This window comes from Sardina pilchardus, chromosome 12, assembly GCF_963854185.1.
Source record: "Sardina pilchardus chromosome 12, fSarPil1.1, whole genome shotgun sequence".
Taxonomy (NCBI): domain Eukaryota; kingdom Metazoa; phylum Chordata; class Actinopteri; order Clupeiformes; family Clupeidae; genus Sardina; species Sardina pilchardus.
In genome coordinates this window covers 886,720-910,425 of record NC_085005.1, presented here as the reverse complement: position 1 = coordinate 910,425, position 23,706 = coordinate 886,720, and the positions used below count along the sequence as shown (strand labels likewise).

General features: G+C 39.6%; 1 protein-coding gene across 3 annotated transcripts in view; it reads right to left on the bottom strand.

Moving 5' to 3' along the window:
• Nucleotides 1–23,706, bottom strand: part of ncoa1 (nuclear receptor coactivator 1) — a 212,631-nt gene that overhangs the window by 122,085 nt on the left and 66,840 nt on the right. For all 3 annotated transcript variants that reach the window (XM_062551011.1, XM_062551013.1, XM_062551012.1), the window contains 3 exons: nucleotides 22,944–23,059; nucleotides 11,800–11,977; nucleotides 8,193–8,372 (listed from right to left, as the gene is read on the bottom strand). In XM_062551011.1, coding sequence (XP_062406995.1) covers nucleotides 8,193–8,372; nucleotides 11,800–11,977; nucleotides 22,944–23,059 — 474 coding nt within the window. The remainder of the gene's footprint in view (nucleotides 1–8,192; nucleotides 8,373–11,799; nucleotides 11,978–22,943; nucleotides 23,060–23,706) is intronic.

The window sequence follows — 23,706 nt, the reverse complement described above, 5'->3', positions numbered from 1 at the left end:
GATATTCATAATCCCCTCTGTAAATGTTTTTTTATTTGATATATTAACACAACAAAAAAATAATTTTCAACCTGGCTTTTTCCAATGGTCAGATCCTTTGCATCAAAATATATGCAAATTAGCGCATATTTAATGAGATATAGCCTAATTAGCATATTTAAACATTAAATTAAAGAAAACTTGCAATACATTTTTTTCTCCTATTTATGTGAGTATTCAACTGGTAAAGTTTCATGAAGATATCTTTAAGTTTAAAATGTTCCCCTATTCACCTGTAGTGTCTCGCCTTAATCAGCCAATGTCAGTCATTACCATGGACATAAGCAATGTTTATGTGACCAGTCATGTTACACATCATTTTAGTGGTAAACGAAAAATAGGGCTGTGCAATTAATTGATTTCGATTTTGGCTCCTAATGATCACCAAAATAGTACAATCAAGAAAAAAAGATTATTCTGCATGTTCTGTTTTGCAAGAACACTCTTACTTTGTTTTGTGTTCTAAATGACACGCGCACTCGCACATTCGCCTCGCCTGAAGCCACCACAAACTCTCTATAACCTGAGTGAGGCAAGTCGTGTGCATATCATCCGCTAGCAATATTGTCAAATTAACAACTTATAACTATATCTAGCGAGATTTCAGATTCCCCTAGTGAGTTTTTTTAATAAGCCACTAGCGACAAATTAACTAGCCTACTTTTCTGGCATTCTCAAGTTCTGGAGACTCTAACGTTATGAATGTAGTCTATGTACCTTGAGTTTGGCTGTGCTGTGTGTATGATCGCCCCTCGCCCCCCTCCCTCAGTCACTGTAACTCCCGGCTGCTAGCTCTGTGGCAGTGCGAGAGGTTTACATTGGCCGCTCGAAAACTGAGCCGAGTTGAGCTCAGACAAAAGTAGGCTATGACTTCCAAGAACTAGCGAGCATTGCAGATCTGTCAGCTAATCCTGTCCAATATTTAATGCAGAACGGAAAATAGTAAAATAGAAAAAAATTACGCAAAATGAAAGTAAACAAAACAGACAGCGATCGTGCAGCTCATGTTTCAGTGATGAAATGTGTGATAGAGCTTGGCTATGATAGAACCACTTGTATCGACAAATGATGCGGGAACTGTACTGCTTAGAGTCACATACGGTAATGTGAAGTTACGGTATAACCTAATCAGTGCAAAGGCAAAGCAGATGCAGCAGTTGGGTTGGAAATGTCTGCTTTTCAGCCACTTGATGCTCATTTTGGTGTAGGCTATGACAAGACAGTAGCCTATACAGAAGTGTATATTAAATCAAATACATTTAAATGAGACTCTAAAGTTGCCTAGGCCTATATGTTAACAGACTAGTGTTTCTGGCTAAAACCATTTAAGAGATATTAGCAGCCCTACCAGCATGTTGTCCTACATTTTAGTTAACTTATTTGCTGTTAATGCTGGGGGGCTGATGGTAGACCAGCCTTTACTATTCTGGATTGAGTTACTAGCTGGAATTTGTTTTGCCGACATGTTGCCTACTTGTTTCCAAGAGATAGTGGAAGTGCACTTCATTGTTGATCTTATTCTATTTGTGGTTATAATTTTTACTTGAATAGGCCTACGTTTATACTTTGAATTTGAATATCTGTTAGGCCTATTTATTTTAATAGTTCAAATATAGCTCACAACAAATGTTAGAATTTCAATTTTTAAAGAATTGTTGAAAGGTGTTCCCAACACGTTCCCAAAGTCATGTGAAATAATCGTGTTGCATAATCGTGATTTCAATATTGACTAAAATAATCGTGATTATGATTTTTTCCATAATCGAGCAGCCCTAACGGAAATGTAATGCCAAACATCCACATGTTCCAGACAAGTAGGTCTACAGGCACTCCTATGTTATCATGTACAGTAGCTCACCATATCCGTTGGCTTGAACGCAAAATAAATGTCGCAACTTTATGAACATAGGATATTGTGGGTCCCAAAGCCAGACCAGTTAAGAACCACTGTTCTAAATCATGTCTGTATTTCCGTTAATTACAAAACGTATCACTTTTGAACAGAAAAGTAGCCCATCATTTTTGCTAAAGAGAAACTACGCAGGCTTGGCAATTTCTTTGCTGTTTTCTCGTTTTACTGATTTGGGGAAAGATAGCTCCCTTCAGTAGACCACGGAAACGAAAGCACAGTGGTTCAGCTGTTTCGCGTCAGTACATTGTGTGCGCGGCCAAGGTTCGCATCTCACCCTTCCAAGTCACTTTTGAGTAAAAGGAGGCATACCACACATAACAATGGATTAGTCCCTAAATATATTTAATTACTTTACATCGAGTGGCCAGGAACACAACATCAGTTTAAATAATAGCTCCACGGCATTACAAGGTTATTTCCACGTTTCACTGTAGTCAGAAACAAAATCATGTTGATTGCATACGCCAGGGCTATTCAATTAGTTTGTAATAGGGGCCAGTTCATGAAAAGTATCACAACTGAGGGGTTATTTTGTTGTATTTGTGTTTTGGGAATATTTCTGCCGCAGGCCCAGACTACCATAGTGGTAGGCATTGGGAAGGTGACACTGGCTCTACATTGCTAATAATATGGCTAATATGAAATCTGTGATAACATAAACGGCAATGGAATCTGAGCTTTGCGCAATAACTGCTAGGTCCATACAATTTTCAATGGGTACAAACAGGTTTCAAACAGTGTTCAAATTCAATAAATGTGCGTAATCGGTCGCATATTTAACTCTTCTCAACATACGTGTACATTAAACGTCCCCACCATTTAAATTGGATGAACGTGTTCACAAATCAATGTTACTTACAGAGGACTTGACATCAAGGCGATGGATGTGTAAGTTTCACACTGAAGCTATTTGCGTGGTGAAACCCGTTAAAATGTCAGTAGCTTATTTACTCCAACGTAGTGGCAATTTACTTTGAAAGTAAACTAAGATGGAACTTATGTTCAACTCATTCTAAACGTCAACGTTACGTGCAATTGGCTGAGGTGCAGTGGCTGCAGGACTTCAGAGCGAGTGAGAGCATGCAACAGAACTGATGCCACCAAAGTTAAACTTTTAAACCGACTCCTATTTGCTCCAATAGCTACATTACGAGTGGCGAATGTTTTCGCGAGGATCTGCTTGGACTGGAGAGGCACACTACCGATAAAATTTCATGCACCAAAAATGCTCCATGCTTTGAGGAAAACAACTTGGATTTGGCGCACGTCAACATGTTGGTGAAGCTGCGTAAAAACGAAGCCAAGCACAAGTAACGTCTTTGCATAATACCCAGTAACACAGTAGCCTACAACGGCAACGCACCACACAGAACATTATTTGCAGGCGCTACTCGCAGTGTAGCCTATCGCTGTACCTCCATTATCGTGTTTTCCACCAGCTATTTACGTCTCTACCGAATATAAGGATTTGCTTATATAACATCAGCCAACACTTCAAGGGCCACTACAAAGTATTTCGGGGGTCGGATCCGGCCCGGGGGCCACTAATTGAAAAACCCTGGCATACGGTATTCGAACCTGCAATGATTTGATAACAAGTCACCTGCTTTAGCCACTGCACTAAGGACTGACATGCATGAAATGTGGGTTTGTACATTCCATAATAGAAGCTCACCAACACGCAAATTAACTTAAGGTAACACAAGTAGCAAGAATGAGCCCAACAGGGGAGTCGGTCTTTTAATTTATAAGCCTATTAGCCTGCAGTAAAGCGCAATCATTGAGTCACGAGAAAAACATCAACTAAAGGCTGGCTTACATTGCACGATTTTGGTCTGTTTTAACAGTCGGCGACTACTTTTCCAAAATCGGGCGGAAATCTTGCCAGTTGTACTAGAATCTCGGCGCGCTCCCGTCATCTAAATCGTTTAGTGTAAGGTGCCAATCTTAGCGGTTTTAAGTCTGTCGGAGTCAGTCTTTTTCTAGTTTTGCCGTTACGACAATATCAAACATGTTTGATATTATCGTAAGTCTTTTCAGTCGTGGCTCATGCAAATAGTGACGTGAACATTAAAAACCAATATGTGACCTCGGTCGACGAACACGAAAACGGAAGGGGCAAAATAGGCGACAGCTGTAGCCTGTATGATTACTTGTTATTTCATTTCTTATAATTTATTAGTCGGCTATTCTACGTGACAGAACAACTCTATATCTGTTAGTGATGTCACACTATCAAACAATGCTGCAGAAACGCGAAAAAATTACTTTGATATGAGTAGCCTATCATGTGAGTTCCTGTTGATGATGACGTATAGCCTAGTGCACGATGGAAATAATTTGAAGGAATCTAGCAGCAGTCTTGTAAATAGTGACCACAGTCTTTGCAAAATCCTAATCTGAGACTGGCCTGTGACTAGTCTGTGACTAAAAACTCAATGAATTGTCTTTAGATGTGAGAGGGTCTGAGACTGTAGTCTTTCAAAAATCTTTTCCAAATCTTTGCAAAGTCTGGCAATGTAAGGTAGGCTTTAGTGATTTTTGGTTGGGCGCTTGTGATCTTTGGTTAGGCGCTCCTGACACTGACGAAATCACCAACCGCAACTCCCAACGTATAGCCTACGCCACAGGTGTGCCTGCCCAGTCCTTGTTTGCAATTGAGAGTTTGAGAGTTTGAACTACTTTTTCTAGAAACACCAAATCCAGGGAACTTTCAAGGTTGCGATGCAAATTAGCATACGAGGCTTTCTAGAAACGCAGCCCAGAACAGTGAATGCTGAATGCTTAGACAGTGCTGTGCAGAGAATTTGACAAATAGGCTACATAAATTGGCTTTAGTATTCCTCATTGCCGTTTTCTCTCACTGTTTGATGATGACAAATTACGTTACGTTTCTCTTACAGTGCACTACACCGTGCAAGAGCGCTTCAAGTGAGACGCGAACTTCAGATCCTCATGTCAAAGAGTGCAACGCTACCCATTGAGCTACTCAATTGCAGACACGAAAAGGTGCAATCTGTATGAAACCACGTAGCCTACATTCGTAAAGAGCAGAAACAATTTAATTTAATTTAGGCCTACAATGAGACGTTACATTTACTTTACATGCAGTGGTGGTTTTGATTGTCGGTGGCGTTATTATATCCCTTAGTTGCAAAGCAATTATTCCCTCGCATGACAGCTGTAATCGCAAGTAGGCCTACATTTCACTACATCGCGACGTGAAATGCCACTAAAAGTGGTTTGTAAATATGCTTAGTGAGTTAGGAGTCTTCTCAAATGATTTTAAGCTGTCCTAGGCTATGCCTCGTGAATTACTTTTAGTGAAAAAAATTAGGAGTCCTAAAACGCTAAAGTGCGACCGCGGATTGTACTGCCACCTCGTGGCGGTAAGTTGTAATACAGTTGTTATACATTTCACGCAGGGCGTGGATCACTCACAGAAACAGCCATCACATTTCAACACCTACTGTATGTAGGCTAGCCTAATTGACCCGCCAGTCGTGCCTCGTAGAGTCGACACTCATGTTCTGTAATAAACGTGATTTTCAAGTAGGTCTAATGCTATTCATGAATAGGCCATGTATGTTGCTTGTTGCTATTTGAAATAATTGAAATGTTCAAGTGGGTTATTTTGAATTTCCATAATATCCACATATCCATTGACAATAAGCAGACTTATTGATAGCCTAAGTTTTTTTTTAAATATTATTTTCCATGATCAATCTGATGTCAGTGTAGCCTACTTTTGCCTTCATTTGATTGAATATTGTTTCTGAAATCGGATCGGCTTCATCGGAAAACGAGTAATTTAAAGAGACCCTATGCAACTTTTTCATAGTCATAAAATCGCTTAGAAATCGTTGTTTTGCTTGACTGACCAGTTTTATCGAAAACAGTAATATTTCCTCCCGCCCCCAGTGTCCCTATCCGCTATTGCAACCTTGCAGTTTGTTCAGGAGACGATCGTTCCCTGTTTACATCTGGAAGGCTGAGACGCATAAAGAACAAGAAGAACCACGCTTGCAATTTATATATTTATATATAGCCTATATATGTATAAATATACACGCTAAAGCTGTTGGGGAAGCTCTGCAGAGAAATATGCAAGCATAAAACGAGCAAAAATGAAAAACGAAACCGAAACTTAAGATGAAATCGCCAATCCTGCATAGTTTCTCTTTAAAAGCTTTGTTAATTATTTCCAAATGTTTAAACGAGAAACAAGCCAAACCAATTCTGGCGCTTTTTTGTGCATTCTCGCGGTTTTTGACAAGGTTTTGGGCTGGAAAACCTTGCTGGTATCTGGCAACACTGCCTATCGTTTAGTAGGCCTACACGCGGTTGATTGAAGGATGGGGAAGTTGGCTGGTTTAGTTTCTCATACCTGACATATTCAGTTGTCTGTCAGTGGTGTTAAAACGTCGTTGGTGGCTTCCACCTCGAGGGATTTCAGCACGACATACATGTACATTGCAAATGGTTAATTTTACATTGAACCTTTAGCCTACTCATGTTGCCGCTGCAAGCTCCTCTCTAGGCTACTGTTGTGTGCCTGTGCGCCGCGCCTGCAGGTGGAAGAAAGTCACGCAAGTAATTTAGGTCACATGATCGGCTTTTTTGATAGCCGCTTTTGGGGTTCACCGATCAAGCCATTTTTAGCCAATATCGGCCGATCATGATCGGCGGCCGATCGATCGGAGCATCACTAGTTTTATTACATTAATTAATCCAGGCTGAGTTTGCTACGTTTAGCCTGAATAATCAGACAGATTGCTTGCAAGCAGACAAGCAGCCCGTTGTCACATAGCAGGCTACTATTTTTTTGGTAGCCATGTCTTTTGATAGTTCGTTTCTCACATTTCATTTTAGCAAGAAGAATGAATGATGGAAGTAATGCATCACATTAATTATTTCATTCAAAATGGTTAAATGCCTAAACTAGACGATCTTTGCTTCAACGCTGCTTCTGTCTAGTGTTACAATGTTTAAACAGTTATAAAGATTAATTAGCACTGATGTAACACTAGATCTTTGCCGCCAAAGCATCTCAACGTTAACTCTATGAGAGTTTTTAACTCTTTTATAGTAAATATCTCAAAAAGAATGAGGTTCACAAATGTAAAAAATTCATTGGTGGGACAAATCAGTAGATAAGTAGTTCTAAGTATTTCAGCATTATATTTGCATTTCGTTCGCTTGGGTTTTGTAATATTAACGCTGCAGCACTGCAGGTTGTGCGCAACAGAAGGCACTTTTACACTGGACAGCACTCAGCTAATTTTCCCTGTCTTTTTTGCGGTTCAGCTCGAGCATAATACGGCACATCCGGGGTCAATTAGCCAACAAGATACAGTCCGAGGAGTTGCAGCTTTATTTAATTACCCGCTGCTAAAACTATGCATAAGTTTCCCACACAAACTCTAATCTGGTCGCTAGCTTTGTCACAGCTTCTGTCCATTTATCTGCGTTGAGTGTTTACTCCATATGAAAACGATTTAGGCTACTCACTGTTCCTGGCCACTCACTCACACCTCAATGACGTCACGTTCACTTAAAGGAGCCACACAGAGGCCTAGGCTACTGCATAGTAATGAAGGATCTTTGCTACTGCTGTTGTTGACTGTTGTAGCCTACCACTGAGGACTATTATGAGTATTATGTCCATCATCATTGGTGGTAGGCACAATTACTGCAATAAAATTATGCCTATTAAATGTTGTCCCCTATTCATTCTTGAAAAAAAAAAAAATTCAAGAGTAATATTATCGGTTATCGTACCGGTATCGGCCAAAACAAACCGATAAATATCGGTTATCGTTATCAGCCCTAAAAATTCAATACCGGTGCATCTCTAATGATACTTAACTATTTTTTAAACATGTCTTCTGGGGAACATAGTAGAGATGGCAGGGACAACGGTCCATTTTTTTTTATTTATTATCTTTAATCTGATTTTCCATTATTCTTGGTCTAATATCTCTGGCCTAAATGCCCAAGCCTGATTGATGAAATACTGAGATAAAATGTATCTAATGACAACAGTGAAACAACTGACTGCACTATTTAACTGTGTACATGCAACTGGGCATGCTTATAGGAAGGTTTTTGCAGTCTCTCCGCTGTGAACTATGAAACTAAGGCTATTATCTAACAGGTAGTAAATATAAGGTTATTTCATTTATACACCTAATCAGTCACATTCTGTCATTTACTTACTACAATACAAAGAATGTCTTACCTTCACCCTCTTCCAACATAGGCCGAGGTTGAGACACAGTGAGGCATTGCATAGACTCATACTGTTGACGTGCTCCCTGGTTCTCTGAGTCAACCTCATCTGGTGGCCTCTTCAACAGACGACAGTTAAAGGTATGACTGTTCCTTCGACCTGATTCTTGAGGCCATGGCACTCCATTCACTGTAAATACCCCACATATAATCAAGATCTATGAGATTATTTTGAAATTTTCCAAGTTGATAAATATTCATAAAGACACAGCACATTTCACACACACACAAAAACGAATACAAAATAAATAAATAAATTACACTACTGAAAGTACTACATTTCCCATGTAATTATGCTAAATGGCAACAAACAATTACTTGGACAAGTTATGATGGTAGAGGAGAGTAGAGTAAATCACCTGATGGAATAATGGAAAAATGGAATAATGGAATAACGAGAAACAGAAATAAAACAAATGACTAATTATATTAAATGCCCCAGGACCTCTCTCTACACTGTTGGTTCCAGTCCCTCAGGACATCATGTAAGAGTTGGCTCCCCTGCTGTTCCACCCTGGTGTTACCCCTTGACTATTGGTCCTGTGGGGACTAGGAAGGCTCGAGTACATCCAGCTTGCAGGGTAAATCACTTATACACTTACAGAAAACTAGTGATTCTGAATCTCTTACAAACAAGACTCTATTAGTTAATAATTATATTCTTTCCTATACAAACTTGAAATTCTGCTTTTAAGGCAAAACACGGCAGGTGAAAACAGATTTTGAAATTTAGGTCTAGTCGGCAATCTAACATTCTTTCAGAGTACTACAATAACAACAACAACAACAACAACAACAACGACGAAAAACAACTTGTTTATTTCATTACATTTTGTCTACTTGTGCCTGTATTTCTCTTTAAAAAAAATGCTCCAAAAGTTAGCATTCTAACATTGTCACTACTGCGACCATGACCTGAAACATATTGGGCTCTATTTTGAAATCAAAAACGCGGCGCAAAGCCAAACACAAAGCCAGACCTCCAAGCTTATTCTTATCTTATACCCAGTCAGTCAGAGGCAGATTTTGGGCCACACGCTTCACTTTTATTAAATTTGTATGCTTTTTTTTCAATCGCTAACAAGTGTTTGTCCATTCATTTGACACGTTTTCAAAACTCTAAACACAGACTCACACCTACAAAACACAATTGGCCAAATAGTTCATTTTCCTTCCAAAAACACATTCCATGTTGTTACACCACATTTTGTTACATATACACTAACTCGTCATTTCTCTGCACACACTACCAAAACACTGGAAATCTGACTCAAAATTAAATAATTCTGTCAAAGAATAAAACTTGTTTTCACTTCGCAAGATACATGCAGTCAGTCAGAGTACACTAGGTTTCAAAATACTGGCTATTGTTGACATTACAAAAAGTGCATAGACTTTTATGTTTCAGTTTTACATGTATTTGCATGCAAAACATGCAATCCACAGTTTTTACACTACATTTCTTGGTTGGGAACTGTATATCCACATGTAATGTTCACATTCAAAAGCATTCCAATGAAAAGCAAATCAAATTTTTATTTTTCTGTTTATACAGGAGGTATAGTAGAAATACTGTTTACAGTATGATAGAACAGAAAAAGTTGTACAGTATTGCTTACAGTGAACAAAATATCCATGAAACACACAAGAGCATTCTGAACAAAAAACAACAGCAAAAAACCCAGGTAAAAAGGGGGGGGGGACAAAAAAAAACACAAAATTACTGTGTCATCAACATTGCATCTGATATTTACATGTATTCTCACCAGCCTTTCTTAGTGAAAGGCCTAGGTTGATTCCATGGGCAATGATAGTGGCACAAATTTCATCACTGACTACTGTTCTTGCAGCCCTTGGAATGCCACCACCACACATTCTTACACCTCTACCTTGCCCTCTCTTTGGGCCTACTCTTCTCCCTGGCTCTGCTCCTGCACCTCTCACTGCTCCTCTCGCTGGCCTGCCCTTCTTCCTGGGCCCCTTGCTCTTACTCTTCCTTGTACAGACATCACAGTGTTTGTCTTTTTCTGTTTTTGTTTCCAAAAACATCGCTCCTCAAAGTCCTTGGAATGCCACCACCACACATTCTTACACCTCTACCTTGCCCTCTCTTTGGGCCTACTCTTCTCCCTGGCCCTGCTCCTCTCTCTGCTCCTGCACCTCTCACTGCTCCTCTCGCTGGCCTGCCCTTCTTCCTGGGCCCCTTGCTCTTACTCTTCCTTGTACAGACATCAGAGTGTTTGTCTTTTTCTGTTTTTGTTTCCACAAACATCACTCCTCAAAGTCCTCCTTTTACAGTACTACTGTGTCAATGTCATATGAAAACAATTGGCCAGACTGGAATTGGCTGTGGTTGGCCTAATTTACCCAACATCATGTGTGTCATTTATTCAATTGTTTGTTTATTATCAGCTGAGATATATTGCTTTTGAACTGATATCATTGCAGAAGCAGAGGTTTTTATACTGTATCTAAGGTTTGGAATATTGTGTTTGCTATTGTGGGATTGTGTTAACATTAGTAAATAATAGAAAAATGATCCATCATTTTGTTAAGAGGTATAGCTTGTCTGTTAAGAAAATGTAAGCATTGTGGAAATGTAATGTCACTGACTGCATACTGTGTGAAAACGACATGAAATGTGTGAATGGTATGGCCACAAAAGACGAATGCTGTGCTAATTGTGTTTAGAGTTTTGAAAATGTGTCAAATGAATGGACAAACGCTTGTTGGCGATTGAAAAAAACTGTAATACCCCATTTACTGCATTTACTTTCCCCTATGGGGGAATGCATTTAGGTCCTTTTCGAGCACTGTTTTTTGTCATGATGGTTGCTCCTTTAGCCTTCACTATCAGCCCATTCAGTGATAATGCAATAGATGGTTTTGCTCAAAACTCCAATTAATGTTAACTTGTTAACTGCTATAAATATCCTTTTACTTTGCAGTTATGCTTTAATGAGGTGAACAACTAGCACTACTACAACATGACTGTGGTGCCCATATCTGTTCATCTGTGTTTACTTGTCATGACAGTAGTTCTCTTTCACTAAAAGCACTTTTGACAACAATAACACTGTCTACAACCAGAAAGGAGCCTCTCAATGTAGATAATCATCAAAGATGCTGGAACTAATGCCTGATGTTAGCATGGACAGACACCCTTCCCGAGACCAGGAACAGGCTTGACGGTTGCTTTACTGGGTCACAATTCAGAGAGCTTCTTTGATTTCTTCCTCCTCTGCCAGACTTCTGCCTCAGCTCCAAACCCTAGCTTTTAGCCTGCTCCACAAAAAACACCTAAACCATCTGGGGCTAGGTAGAGTAGCCTGGAGCCCTCTGTTGGTAAAGTGCTGGGACAGCACGAAGCGCAAAGACAGCAAATCATACACCAGTTCTGTCTCTTGAAAAAATCATGCCAGGCCAACAAGTACAATCACTGCACCCCAAGGATGTTTTTTGCTGCCAGATAAACATCACAGAAACAGCCCATACAGCCATTTTGAGTTTACCTCAGTTTATCTAAGGAAGAACAAAAAGAAAAGATTGAGACTCACCCAAGCTCTTAGGCAGCAGACTTCGCACAAAGTCATTATGGTCACCGACATGAAGGATACTATAGACACTGGAGCTCATCAGTTCTTCTTGGGTGTAGCCCAGGTAACTGGTCACATTCTCAGACACAAAAACAATCCGACCCTCTCGATTCACCACAAAGAAGAAGCCATTCAGGGCCTGGAAGAAAATGAAAGAGAAGGATACACAGTGCCACAACAAGTGATAAGTGAAACCCATAAAGGCATCATATAGACCTGGAGAGAGTTATCAGGTCCCACCCATCACCATCTTTCTATGAAAAGCCAATTGGGTGCCACAAAACTGAAAAGTACAAACTTATATTAAGAATACGATACATTGCATTCAGACCCATTGCCAGATATAGAAAATCAAGCATCTCGCCATGCATACGGTCATAGTAGTGCTGGGCGGTAATGTCTGAAAATTAGTATCACAGTATGTTTTAAGATTTTGACGGTTTAACTGTATATCACGGTATGCACACGGTCTGCAGCAGGAACTCAAAAAGCCAATTCAACTTAATCTGCATTTGAAAGAGCCACTCACTAAGAGACACATTTAGTCTGAGTTTTATCCAATTTGTAGTAAAAATACATAAATTTTTTTCTCTTTTTTAATATTTGTTCTGGCCATTTTATGCCTTTATTTACAGTGGAGAAAGACAGGAAGTGAATAGGAGAGAGAGCGGGGATGGGATCCGGAAAGGTCCACGGGGCGGGAATCGAACCCGGGTCGCCGGTGTGCAGTGCAGGTGCCCCAGCCAGTTGCGCCACAGCTGGGGCCTACATAACATTTTTTTATGTTCTTCTTACTTTTATGTAGCCAGCACCTTTGTTTTCAAGGTTCCAATTTCAAAAGTCTTGGGTAGATATATTTATAGTGTTTTTTTACGAGGCTTGAAGACATTTTTTTATATACAGTGGGTACGGGTTGAGAATGCACCTTCTCCCGCGGGACTCCCTAAGAGATCCCGCAGGCTGTCAAGACGATTTTTTTCGTCAATAGTCGACTCCTTAATCTCATTTAATCATTAAAATGAAGGTGATGACTGGCGAAATTAATCAAACAACGTTTCAATAAACCATTGTTAAAATGAATGAAAATGGTTATAGAAAATCGCCTACAGCCTAACCCCGACACAGCTGATTCTTTGATTGATTCTAAGCTGTTTTGATGTAGGGGATGGGTAAACTGGCACGCTACAAACATGCTACCAATCAAATGTAATATTATAGGACTAGCCTACTTAGACACTTTAGTCATAGGCAACGTTGCCATGTTAATTTGGGCTAGAAGTGCTTGCTTGTGGTGGCGCTCCTGTCCGCTGCTTCTCTCGAATTTTGTTTGGGAAATTTGACAACAATCAGCTTAAATGTCAAATCATATTTATTTCTCTTTGTCGCCATGGTTTGCGGTAAACACAGAGAAGCGAGATGGTCAGTCCTCGTATTTTTTCTTCACGTTTCGTTATAAGAAATATATAGGCTAAGTAATATAAGTTAAAGTCTTCTTCCGTATTGAACAGACGCTCGGCATGTCAGATTGCAGTTGCAGAGTTTTCTAATGTTTTACAACCCATCTGGTATCCGCTGTTCATTCCGACATATCCCCACTCGGCGGTATTTAACTTTTTTTTTTCCGAACAACGTGCCATTCCAACATGAGGTCATTAATAGGCTATTAATGTCATAATTATTAGGCTATCATTAGGCTTACTATGCATGGCTGTAGGCAGCTATGAGGCCACTGAGATCTGGACCTCATCGGTTTTGAGAGCTGAAAATACATAAGTTTAGAGCGAACGTTTCAACTATGTTTGCCATGGTAGACAAAAACACTCAAATAAAACAATAGCCTAAACAATAACTGTAGTGCGTAATGGACACGGCTCTATATCCTAAATAATTTTCGAGGTTCGCCATTTGGTAATATGACCTATCCTTACTGACAATAATTTAGACTGAGCAGAACTAAAGTTGCACGAAGGCAAAATACAGTCCTAAGCCTATTATATATAGCCTGGCCAATTAGCCTATATTGTAGATGTGCAAAACCAGCATTTGCGTGCGTGCTTGCCGGTGAGGTGTAGCCTACAAAAATGAGCATAACATCTGATTATTAAAGTATGGCTGTAGGATATAAGCTATTGGTAAGAGAAGAGCTGGTTTAAAATTCAAGTGTAGTAAAAAAGTTTGTGCACATCCCTGGTCAAGGTGCAGAACAAGAGTAAATCATAAAAAATGGAAAAAAGTTCGCACACTTGAAATCCTTCTTTTTTGATTTTATTTTCTTTTCTTTAGCACAAAGGAATAACGTTTCGACTGTGTGGTCTTCTTCAGATTAAAATTCAAGTAACGTGCGCTACTTAACCCCTCGAGACCGACTTTATTGCAGTCTGCTGACACAGCCAGGTGACGCTCCCAACCCATTCATTCATTTTGGGCACGAATGAATGGGTTTGCCCTTAGTTTAATTGGAGGCCCGGGGAGAGCGCGCGGCAGCTATTGTTATGTATGGAGCTGGCTTAACAAAGTTTTGTGCGTTATATATATATATATATATATATATATATATATAGATAGATATATAGATATATAGATATATAGATATAGAGAGAGAGAGAGAGAGAGAGAGAGAGAGAGAGAGAGATTCCTGCATGCTGCATTACTGTGACCCTTAGCCTATACCTTGTGGATGTTTTTTTCTCATTGGAATACAGCAGGACAGGATGCCTTTTATCTATCAAACGCAAAAGCTGAGATTGTTGGAAGGACTAGGCTACTCAACAAACTTGTTTTTCGTTTCTGGGAGATCTCGTTATCGTTTTGGATTGTCGGATTTTATACTTATTGTATATATAGGATCAACAAAGTCTATGGACTTGCTATATTAAATCCAGTAGCCTAATAATTATATGTGCCACGTCCGATTTCGCAAGTGGTGGAGTAGGCTACATTTAAAAATCGACAGCCGTCTGTGAGACTATCCATTTCATGAAGAGCAATTGTCTTGTGCGATCATTCCCCCTCCCCCACACTCTAACCAATTCAATACATTATAGCCTACCTATATGCAGCACTGAGGACGACTGCCTCCCTCCCCCCTTCTCTCTCGACACACTTGAGCCCGACACTATGTAGGCTAAATGTAAAAATGTGTGTGAGTGTGCGCTGAACCACGAATTCACATATTAACTTTTCTTTTCAGCAGACATCGCAAACATAAAAAAAATAGCAAAACTGAGAAAATCTTTCATTTTTCTAATAAAATGATGCCTTTTGCCTTGATGGGTTCCGGAGAGGTTCGTAGAGTGGATTTTGAACCCCGGTCGCTGGCGTACGGTATACTGTAGATGCTTCAACCAGTTGCGCCACAGCTCGAGTCTTATTACCATCTTGCTTAGCCTACATACATAACACTTGCCAACAAATATACGGGATTCAGTCATTCGAGTTTATTTATTCGCGGCATGCACTTGAAACGCCGATCAAAAGTTCGGACATAAACTGACTCTAGTTATTAATTCACCACATGATAAAATGCTGTCATATAGCTTGACGCACAGCAGCCTACGGTAGTCTATGCCTATCTCTGAATCAACATGAACATCCATACGATACATAAGTTGCTAGAAACTTATTTTGCGAAGCTAGGCCTACTAGTCGATGGTTACAATGAATCACCCTCACTGCCCTATCGCATATCTGACCATCCATTGTTACAATGTTACAAAATGCGCGATCTTCTCCATGCGTTAGCCTACGGTTATAAGTAAAGTGACAAGCATAGGCATGTATTAAAGAGATTTCTGTTAAATACATTTTATTTTCAGTTGTCAAAAGTGGTGGGGACAAAATCTGTGATAACAAGTGCTGGGTACATGTAGGCTACCCATCGTCGCCGGTTAAAATGAACATGCCTCCGTTTTAAAATAGCCTATAGGCCTACACATTTCTAAGTATTCCTAGCATGTAAATGTAGCCTAAATGTCCATCTTGTCCATCTCTTTCGTCTTCGCCTTGACAATAATAGCCTATTCACGGAAATGCGGTCTTGTAACCGTAATGAATTAATGAATTAATTTAAGGTTGCCTATCGAGTCTTTCAGGTTGAATTGAAGGCTATTTCCTTCTGATAGGCCTATAGGTGATTTTCTGAAACCATTTTCATTCATTTCAACAATGGTTTATTGAAACGTTGTTTGATTAATTTCGCCAGTCATCCATCACCTTCATTTTAATGATTAAATGAGACGGATATGCGGAGCATTTCTCTCCCTCTCCATTGACCAAAACGTTGCTCTAGCATCTCTGCTGGACTGAATGAGTTATAGGCTACGTCGCGTGAGAGAGCTGTGAGGTAGGCTGTAAAACAATCGAAAACTCTGCAACTGCAATCTGACATGCCGAGCGTCATGTCTCTTTTCTCCGCTTGTCACCAGCGCGGTGTTTTCAGGTTTTTCCATGTTTTCCGACATGAGCCGAACCTTCACATTATTAGGGCGGTCTTATGTTGCCCCCTTGCGGTTGTAGTTTTAATCACAAAGTCCCGAACCTTCGGGATTCCCGATGTGCGGCAAAGAAAGGAGCATTCTCAACCCGTACCATCTGTAGGTGTGTTTACACTGAATTGTAATAAAAACTAATTTCATTACATCCACTTTACTGTCATATCAATTTTTTTTTTTATATATATATGTTTTTTGGGGGACTTTTATGCCTTTAATTCGACAGGACAGTAGAGAGAGACAGGAAGTGAGCGGGAGAGAAAGTTGGGGTGGGATCCGGAAAGGATCACAGGGCGGGAATCGAACCCAGATCATGTGCGGTGCAGGTGCCCCAGCCAGTTGTTGAGGTCTTCTGCAATATAACCATATGTGCCACTTTTGCATCTATGTTTTTAGTTAGAAAAGCTTAAAAATGTCAAGGTGTAGCAGACTACCTCAAAGTGTCTGAAAGGCCCCCAGACCTCCGAGTGTTCATTTGTCATTGCAGAGGTGGCCCTTAGTGGGTTATGTAAACTTTGAATACTATTAAAATGTAATCCAAATGTCCAGCTCATATTGCTGAACACAATTGTGACACCCTTATTATTTATGCATAGTGCAGCCTTTTTTCCTGTTTTTCCAATTGTAGCTTATAATTTGGTCAGCACTCTAAAAATAATATAACTCTTGAGTGAAGCCTGCTCCTACCCTTATGAACTTTTACTCATGAGGTAGCCACCTCCCAAAACAGAATTTATTTTCATAGACTTGATTACCTTCAAAACATATGAATGACAAGTTTCAGCTTCAAGTGCCTATAAAGTTTTATTTTTGCTTGCTCACTTTGTTGAGAAAAATGTAAACGTAGCATATGCAAACACAAGCTAATGTTGTCTAGCTTTTTCCCAACCACATAATGCATCTTTTCTATGTACGTTCACATGAATACAAAGCTGAAAGGAACCGTATGTAAGAAATGTATTTCAATTAATCATAAAATGGCCCTGATATGTCGCTAGACATTAAGAAATCATGCTCATTTCAAATACTTATCACTGACAACAGTAGTCTGGCCAGGATGTTGTCATTTAATGTAAAAAGTGAAGTTGCAGCCCTCAACTGATATTGATGTTTACATATTGTGTGTTTTGGTCTGATGCGCCACCCTCCACCTATCTACTAATCACAAAATCAGTAGTGTTTCAGCATCCGGGTTGCCAACTTCAACTCAGGGGGGAGGGGGAGGGGATACACCACTCCACAATATTTTGAAAGTGATTGCAGTATCCTACATACGGTTCTTTTAAGATGTCCTCTCCTAGATTCTGTGATTTGTATTGTCTACAGTCCCCTTTAGCATGTTTGTATTGTCAACTTTAGCATGTGTTCCAATACTTTTGGAGGGGACTGACTGTATGTAATTGTTAACCAATTATTTGTCATGAGTGACTATCTGTTGCACCTACAGTATGGTATCAGCACTACATTATGTTGGTATTCAAATGTGTCCTAACTTATCACTTTCTAGTGCTTGACAGGCTTCCCAGACATGACTGACACCTTTCCGTTTGCAATATTAGAACAAAACATGCTGCTATACTGCTATGCTAATTCACTCGTTTTGAATATCTATGCTCCAAATTAGGTCAAAGACTGCACTTCCTGAGGAGACTCGGGATCTTTGGGGTAAACGAAAAGATCATGGAGCTATTTTACAATGCAGTGCTGGATAGTCTGATTATACTGTATATGGGATGACAGGCTGGTATGGCTCTCCCACTGTCCAGAGCAAAACAAAATTAGAAAAGGTAGTCAAGACCTCAATGAAAGTGATAGGTAAACATCATTATCCCTCCCTTCAATTCATATTCGTAAAAGTAGTAGTTAACCGGGCACACAGTGTTCTTGATGATCCTTCCCATATCCTCTACTCTGAAAATGAACTACTACCATCTGGGAGACGTTTCAGAGTCAGTGGATTTAAAAGCAATCGCTACAAGCTCTCTTTTATCCCAACCTCAATAAAACTATTAAATGAATTCATGAGAAAAGAACAAAAACAAACGAACAAAAACAAACGCACCATACTTTCATAGCTCATTATGTGTACCTGAGGTTTACAGTCCACTGCAGTCAATGGACTGGGGAAAGTATAAGAAGAATTGTGTACTCTCCTGTATTGCTAGCATAGCAATGGCTATTGTTGCTGATAATTTATTCAGGATTGTGATGTATCAAAATATTATATACCTGAGTATAGGGGGGTTCTATGAGTTTTTGGGAATGTGCAATACCAAGGGAAATGTGCAATATCAATACAGGGAGATGTGCAATATTAAGATTAAGGGAGAAGGAGGGGCTGGGCAATATAATGGAGCAAAGTGAAATTATGACAAGTGTTGGTTTTTACTGTGATTTATTTATTCAGGCTTTGTATGCATATTTATTGTGTTTTTAAGGACAGGGGGTTCTATGAATTTCAAAGGGCAATTGTGCAATGCCAAGGGAAATGTGCAAAATCAATACTAGGCGTTTTAGAGTGTGCAATACCAAGGGAAATGTGCAATATCAATACCAGGGCAGAAAGAGGGACTGTGCAATATAATGGAGAAATGTGCAACTATAACAAGTGATGTTTTTTACAATGATAGACAAGTTTTATATGCTGATCATTTACTATAGTGCTGATGAATTTAAAATGTCTCTGTATCTTTGAGGTTTGAGGTTGAGGTATCCATGAACTTTTTGGGAAAATGTGCAATATCATTGGTTAGGAGTGTTTCTCTTCTTACAGTTGGAGGTATTGATTACTATGTCTGCCGTGCCCACTGTAATTTCATTCTGTTGTCTTCTGTTGTCTATGTGATATGTGTGAATTGGTGTTTTTTTATGATAAGCAGTTGTATGCAGCACTGTAATGCCCAAGACAAATTTCCCTTCTGGGACAATAAAGTTATCATATCTTATGTTATCTTAATATATAATTGTCGAAGTTTAACTATACCACCTGAGACACCCCTGTCTTCTGACATGTCAGACGCACCTGGCCTTGCACACACTTTCACTTTAGAATGGCGTGAATCACTGAGGGATGCGAACCGTAAGTTTCAAAATAAAAGCGTGTTTGTTTATTTTCTGAATAGATGCATATTTTTCCTTTGGGATCTGCAATAGCATGGTCTCTACCGAAATGAATTGACGTTGTAATAAGACCTTGTAAATTATATAAATATCTATGGCTGTGGCTCTATAGCTCAGCAGCAGAATCAACTTCAGTGACAACTTCACTGAAACTGTCGAAATGCGAGATCAAACGAAAATGCATAGTTTAGAGCATGGAATCATGCAAGCGTACTAGGTCGTCAAAATGCATGCCTACTACGCAAAATGCCGTACATGTTGGCAGGTCTGCTAACCACAGGTGGCACTAAAATCACTGAATCACTGAAATTGCAAGGGTAGGGACAAAACATATTAATCTCAATGGTGCATTTTGTCCATATTTAGGGTGGAAAATGAAAAAGAAAGATTTGCATAAGACAACTCAAATTTTTGTAGGCTACATACAGTACCCTCCAGAATTATTGGCACCCTTGGTAAAAGTTGACTAAAAGTAGGTATAAAAAATAATCTTTAGGTGATTTATTGTACTCCCACAATGAAAACAATGAGGAAAAATATATCCTGCAAGACAAGCAAATTTATTCTGAGAAAAAGGAAAATCTCATAAAGAAATAAATATTTTTAACAAAAACAGCTTGCTCACAATTATTGGCACCCCTGAAACATATTATGTACAACATTTAACAGGAGCATTTTCCTATGTAAATGCAACGTTTTAAAGTAAATCAGAGTGTCTGTGAACTTTCAGAAGTAGTTCATGACGTTCTTTTTCACTATGGTATGAAAATGAAGTCACTCAGAGGCTAAATCCTCTAGTCATTTTTCAACATTGGAGAGACAAGAGAATACACTAAATTGAAACAAAAAGAAATTGTGTTGACATTTGTAAGTAAGAGAATGTCTATGGAAACTAGGTATTTTGTTGAAAATGCCTATATTTCCAGTTAAAATGATGACTAAAAGGTTCTAATCATCTGGAAATGTGGCAAACATGCTTAGACAAAGACCCATGGCTATTTTGCTCCCACGCACAGTATGGAGGATGGTATGATAGGCAAAAAAATCCATAAGAACCACTGTTGAGAGTTACAGACAAAGCTATCATCTTGGGGTCACCAAGTCCCCCCCAAAAATCTTCAAAAGTGACCTCACTGCTAATAGATTATTTAGACAGCATGTCAGGTTAAAGCCAGTAGAGTCATTTAATGAACAATGTAAATGGCAGGAGTTACTGAATGGTACCATGACATGTCTGGGAGTGTGGTCTATTGTTAGATGAAAATAAAATTATGCTCTTTTGCTAAAAACACTTAAGGTGTCTTTGGCGTACATAGAAGAATGACTATACTAAAAAGAACCCCATGCCTAATGAGAATTATGGTGGAGGGGCTGTGCTATTGTGGGGCTGTTTTAATTCCCAAAGGCCTTGGGAACCTAATTAAGGTGCATGGCATCATGAACACCAAGAAAAACCTGAACATTTTCAAAGGAAATCAAACAATCTCTGCCAAGGCCCTAAAAGTTGGTCATGATTGGATCATTCATCAGGTCAATGAACCAAAACAAATGCACAGATCAAAACAAATATGGTTTACTGAACACAAAATCAAGCTTCAGACATTGCCATAGCAGTCCCCTGATCTAAACTCCATAGAAAAACAATGGGATGAGTCAACGAGAAGAATGCACAAGTGTGGACCTAGCAATCTGGATGATCTGGGGAGGTTTTGTAAAGATGAATGGTCTTAAATCCCTTACTTTGTATTCTCAATCTTTATGGGGTGTCAGAGAAGAATATTACATGCTGTTTTATTGACAAAGGGAGGTTTAAGAAGGTATTACAAGTAGGGGTGCCAATAATTGTGAGTGACGTGTTGTTATTAAAAACATTTATTTCTTTATGAGATTTTCCTTTTTCTCAGAATAAATTTGCTTCCCTTGCAGGGTGTATTTTTCCTCATTGTTTTCATTGTGGGAGTACAATAAGTCACCTAAAGATTATTTTTTAGACCTATTTTTAGTCAACTTTTACCAAGGGTGCCAATAATTCTGGAGGGTACTGTAGGTCTAACCGCTCTGGTTATCACAAGTCTAGAGCGCCAATCTCGCGGCTGTAGACGGTAATGTATACTCCTCTTTCATTTCAGAATTATTGAAAATGCTGATGCAGTACACGGAGCATAAGCATTTTGGGCGACGTGGTCACAAGCTGGCAGCAGATTAAATGCTCACGAGATAAAAATATGCCGTTTTATAAGGACGCGCACAAAGGAAGCTGAGGCGAGCTATAGGGCCCGCCGCCTAATTATAAAACAATTTACATAAGATTCAGTGAACAAAAATAATAATATTAACTCATTGGCTGCCTGCGATTTTCAGTGCAGAGCGCTCCATACTGCCGTTTTACAGCATTTTGACTGTTTTTCCAAGATCCACCGAATGGTGGGCTTTATGACTATGTAAACACCGAAGGTACCAAATGAAAGAGTAGACTCTCTTCTTTCACCAGGAAAAACGGTTTGTTTCTATCGTTTACCGTTCTTTAGTAATCGTCAGTAGAACATGGGTTAGTTTTGCTAAAAACACTGATTTTGACCAAAAAATGGAGAAAACGTAGCCTAGAAATCTAGACGCCCCTAGCGGCAGCAAATGTAATTTGGCTGGCGGGGCAGTCTAGGCACGATACATTGAGGCAGGGAGCTGAGAACCCCCAGCACCAGCGATCCAATCACAGGGCTTAACATAATGGTGACTGACATGCGTCCAGAAGTTGCGACGGTAACGCATCCTGTTATTTGAAAACAAGAAGATGATTCGTTTAGCGTTATCCTATTGCGTGGAGAGGGAAGGTTACGCATCCTGCTGCTACTTGAAAACAAGAAGATGATTCGTTTAGCGTTATCCTATTGCGGGGAGGGAATTTGAAAGACAACTGTTTATCCCACCCCTCCGATTGAGCCCTGTCTACGGTGAGTGTCCAGACCCTACATCTTGATGTGGGTCTGGCTCGTCAGGCTAGAGAAAACGATCTTTTTGTGAAAATCATGTCTGTGATCTGGCTTTATTCTAAAAAATTAAACAACTGAATGAACATCCTCCAAGACTAGTGACACATTGCTTACTAAGGCCATGGTGAATCAGGAAATGTAGAGCATGAGCTGCAAATCTCTCCCAGCATCTATGCACACTGTAAACCCCCAAAATAATAAATGTATTTTACTGTTTTGATGTTTTGTCCTGTAATGTTCTGGAAAGAAAACTTAAAGGAGAAATCACATAGATCTCTGTTTCTCAAGTTTGCTTAGCATATGTCGACAGTGAAGGCAAAAAAACAGCATATTTCTTGCCTTTTGTCATTTCACAAAATAATCGTAGTCGAAAATCAGAAGGAAAATCGGGATTTAAATACAGTTGTTTCATTTTCAAAGAAAATATGCTACTGTGACCACATCAGTGCCCCCACCCGCAGAGACCAAAGCCCCTCAAATTCAATACAAAAGGGAAATTGCTCACCTCTAATAACAGTGGTCCAAGAGCCTCTTTTTCCACCATTCCTTGACTGCTTGATGATATGTCACTCTTCTGCACCTCATCATCTGAAGAAACTAGATCTGCTTTCTGTGCCATTTCTGAAAACACAGAAATATAAATAAATGCAAAGTACTCAACAAAATAGACTACATACAGATGGTACGGGTTGAGAATGCTCCTTTCTTTGCCGCACATCGGGAATCCCGAAGGTGTGGCATTTGTAATTAAAACTGCAACCGCAAGGGGGCAACATAAGACCGCCCTAATAACATGCAGGTTCGGCTCATGCCGGAAAAACACGATAAAACCCGAAGACAAGCGGAGAAAAGAGATATGACGCTCGGCATCTCCGATTGCAGTTGCAGAGTTTTCGAATGTTTTACAACCTAGCTGGTTTTAGCCATTCAAACAGATTTTTTTCAAACAACGTGCCATTCAGACATGAGGTCATTAATAGGCTATTAATGTCATAACTATTAGGCTATCGTTAGGCTTACTAGGCATGGCTGTAGGCAGCTATGAGGCCGCTGACATCTGGACCTCATCAGTTTTGAGAGCTTGAAATACATGTGTTTGCTAAATATCGGTATATTGTTGTGCATGTTGCGTGCGTGACTCGGGGAAGTGAAAGCAGTTCTGTATATTGCAAGTTTTCATGGTGATCATCGGCGCAGTGATTGTAAAAGCCGATTGAAAATACATACGTTTAGAGCGAACGTTTCAACTATGTTTGCCATGGTGGACA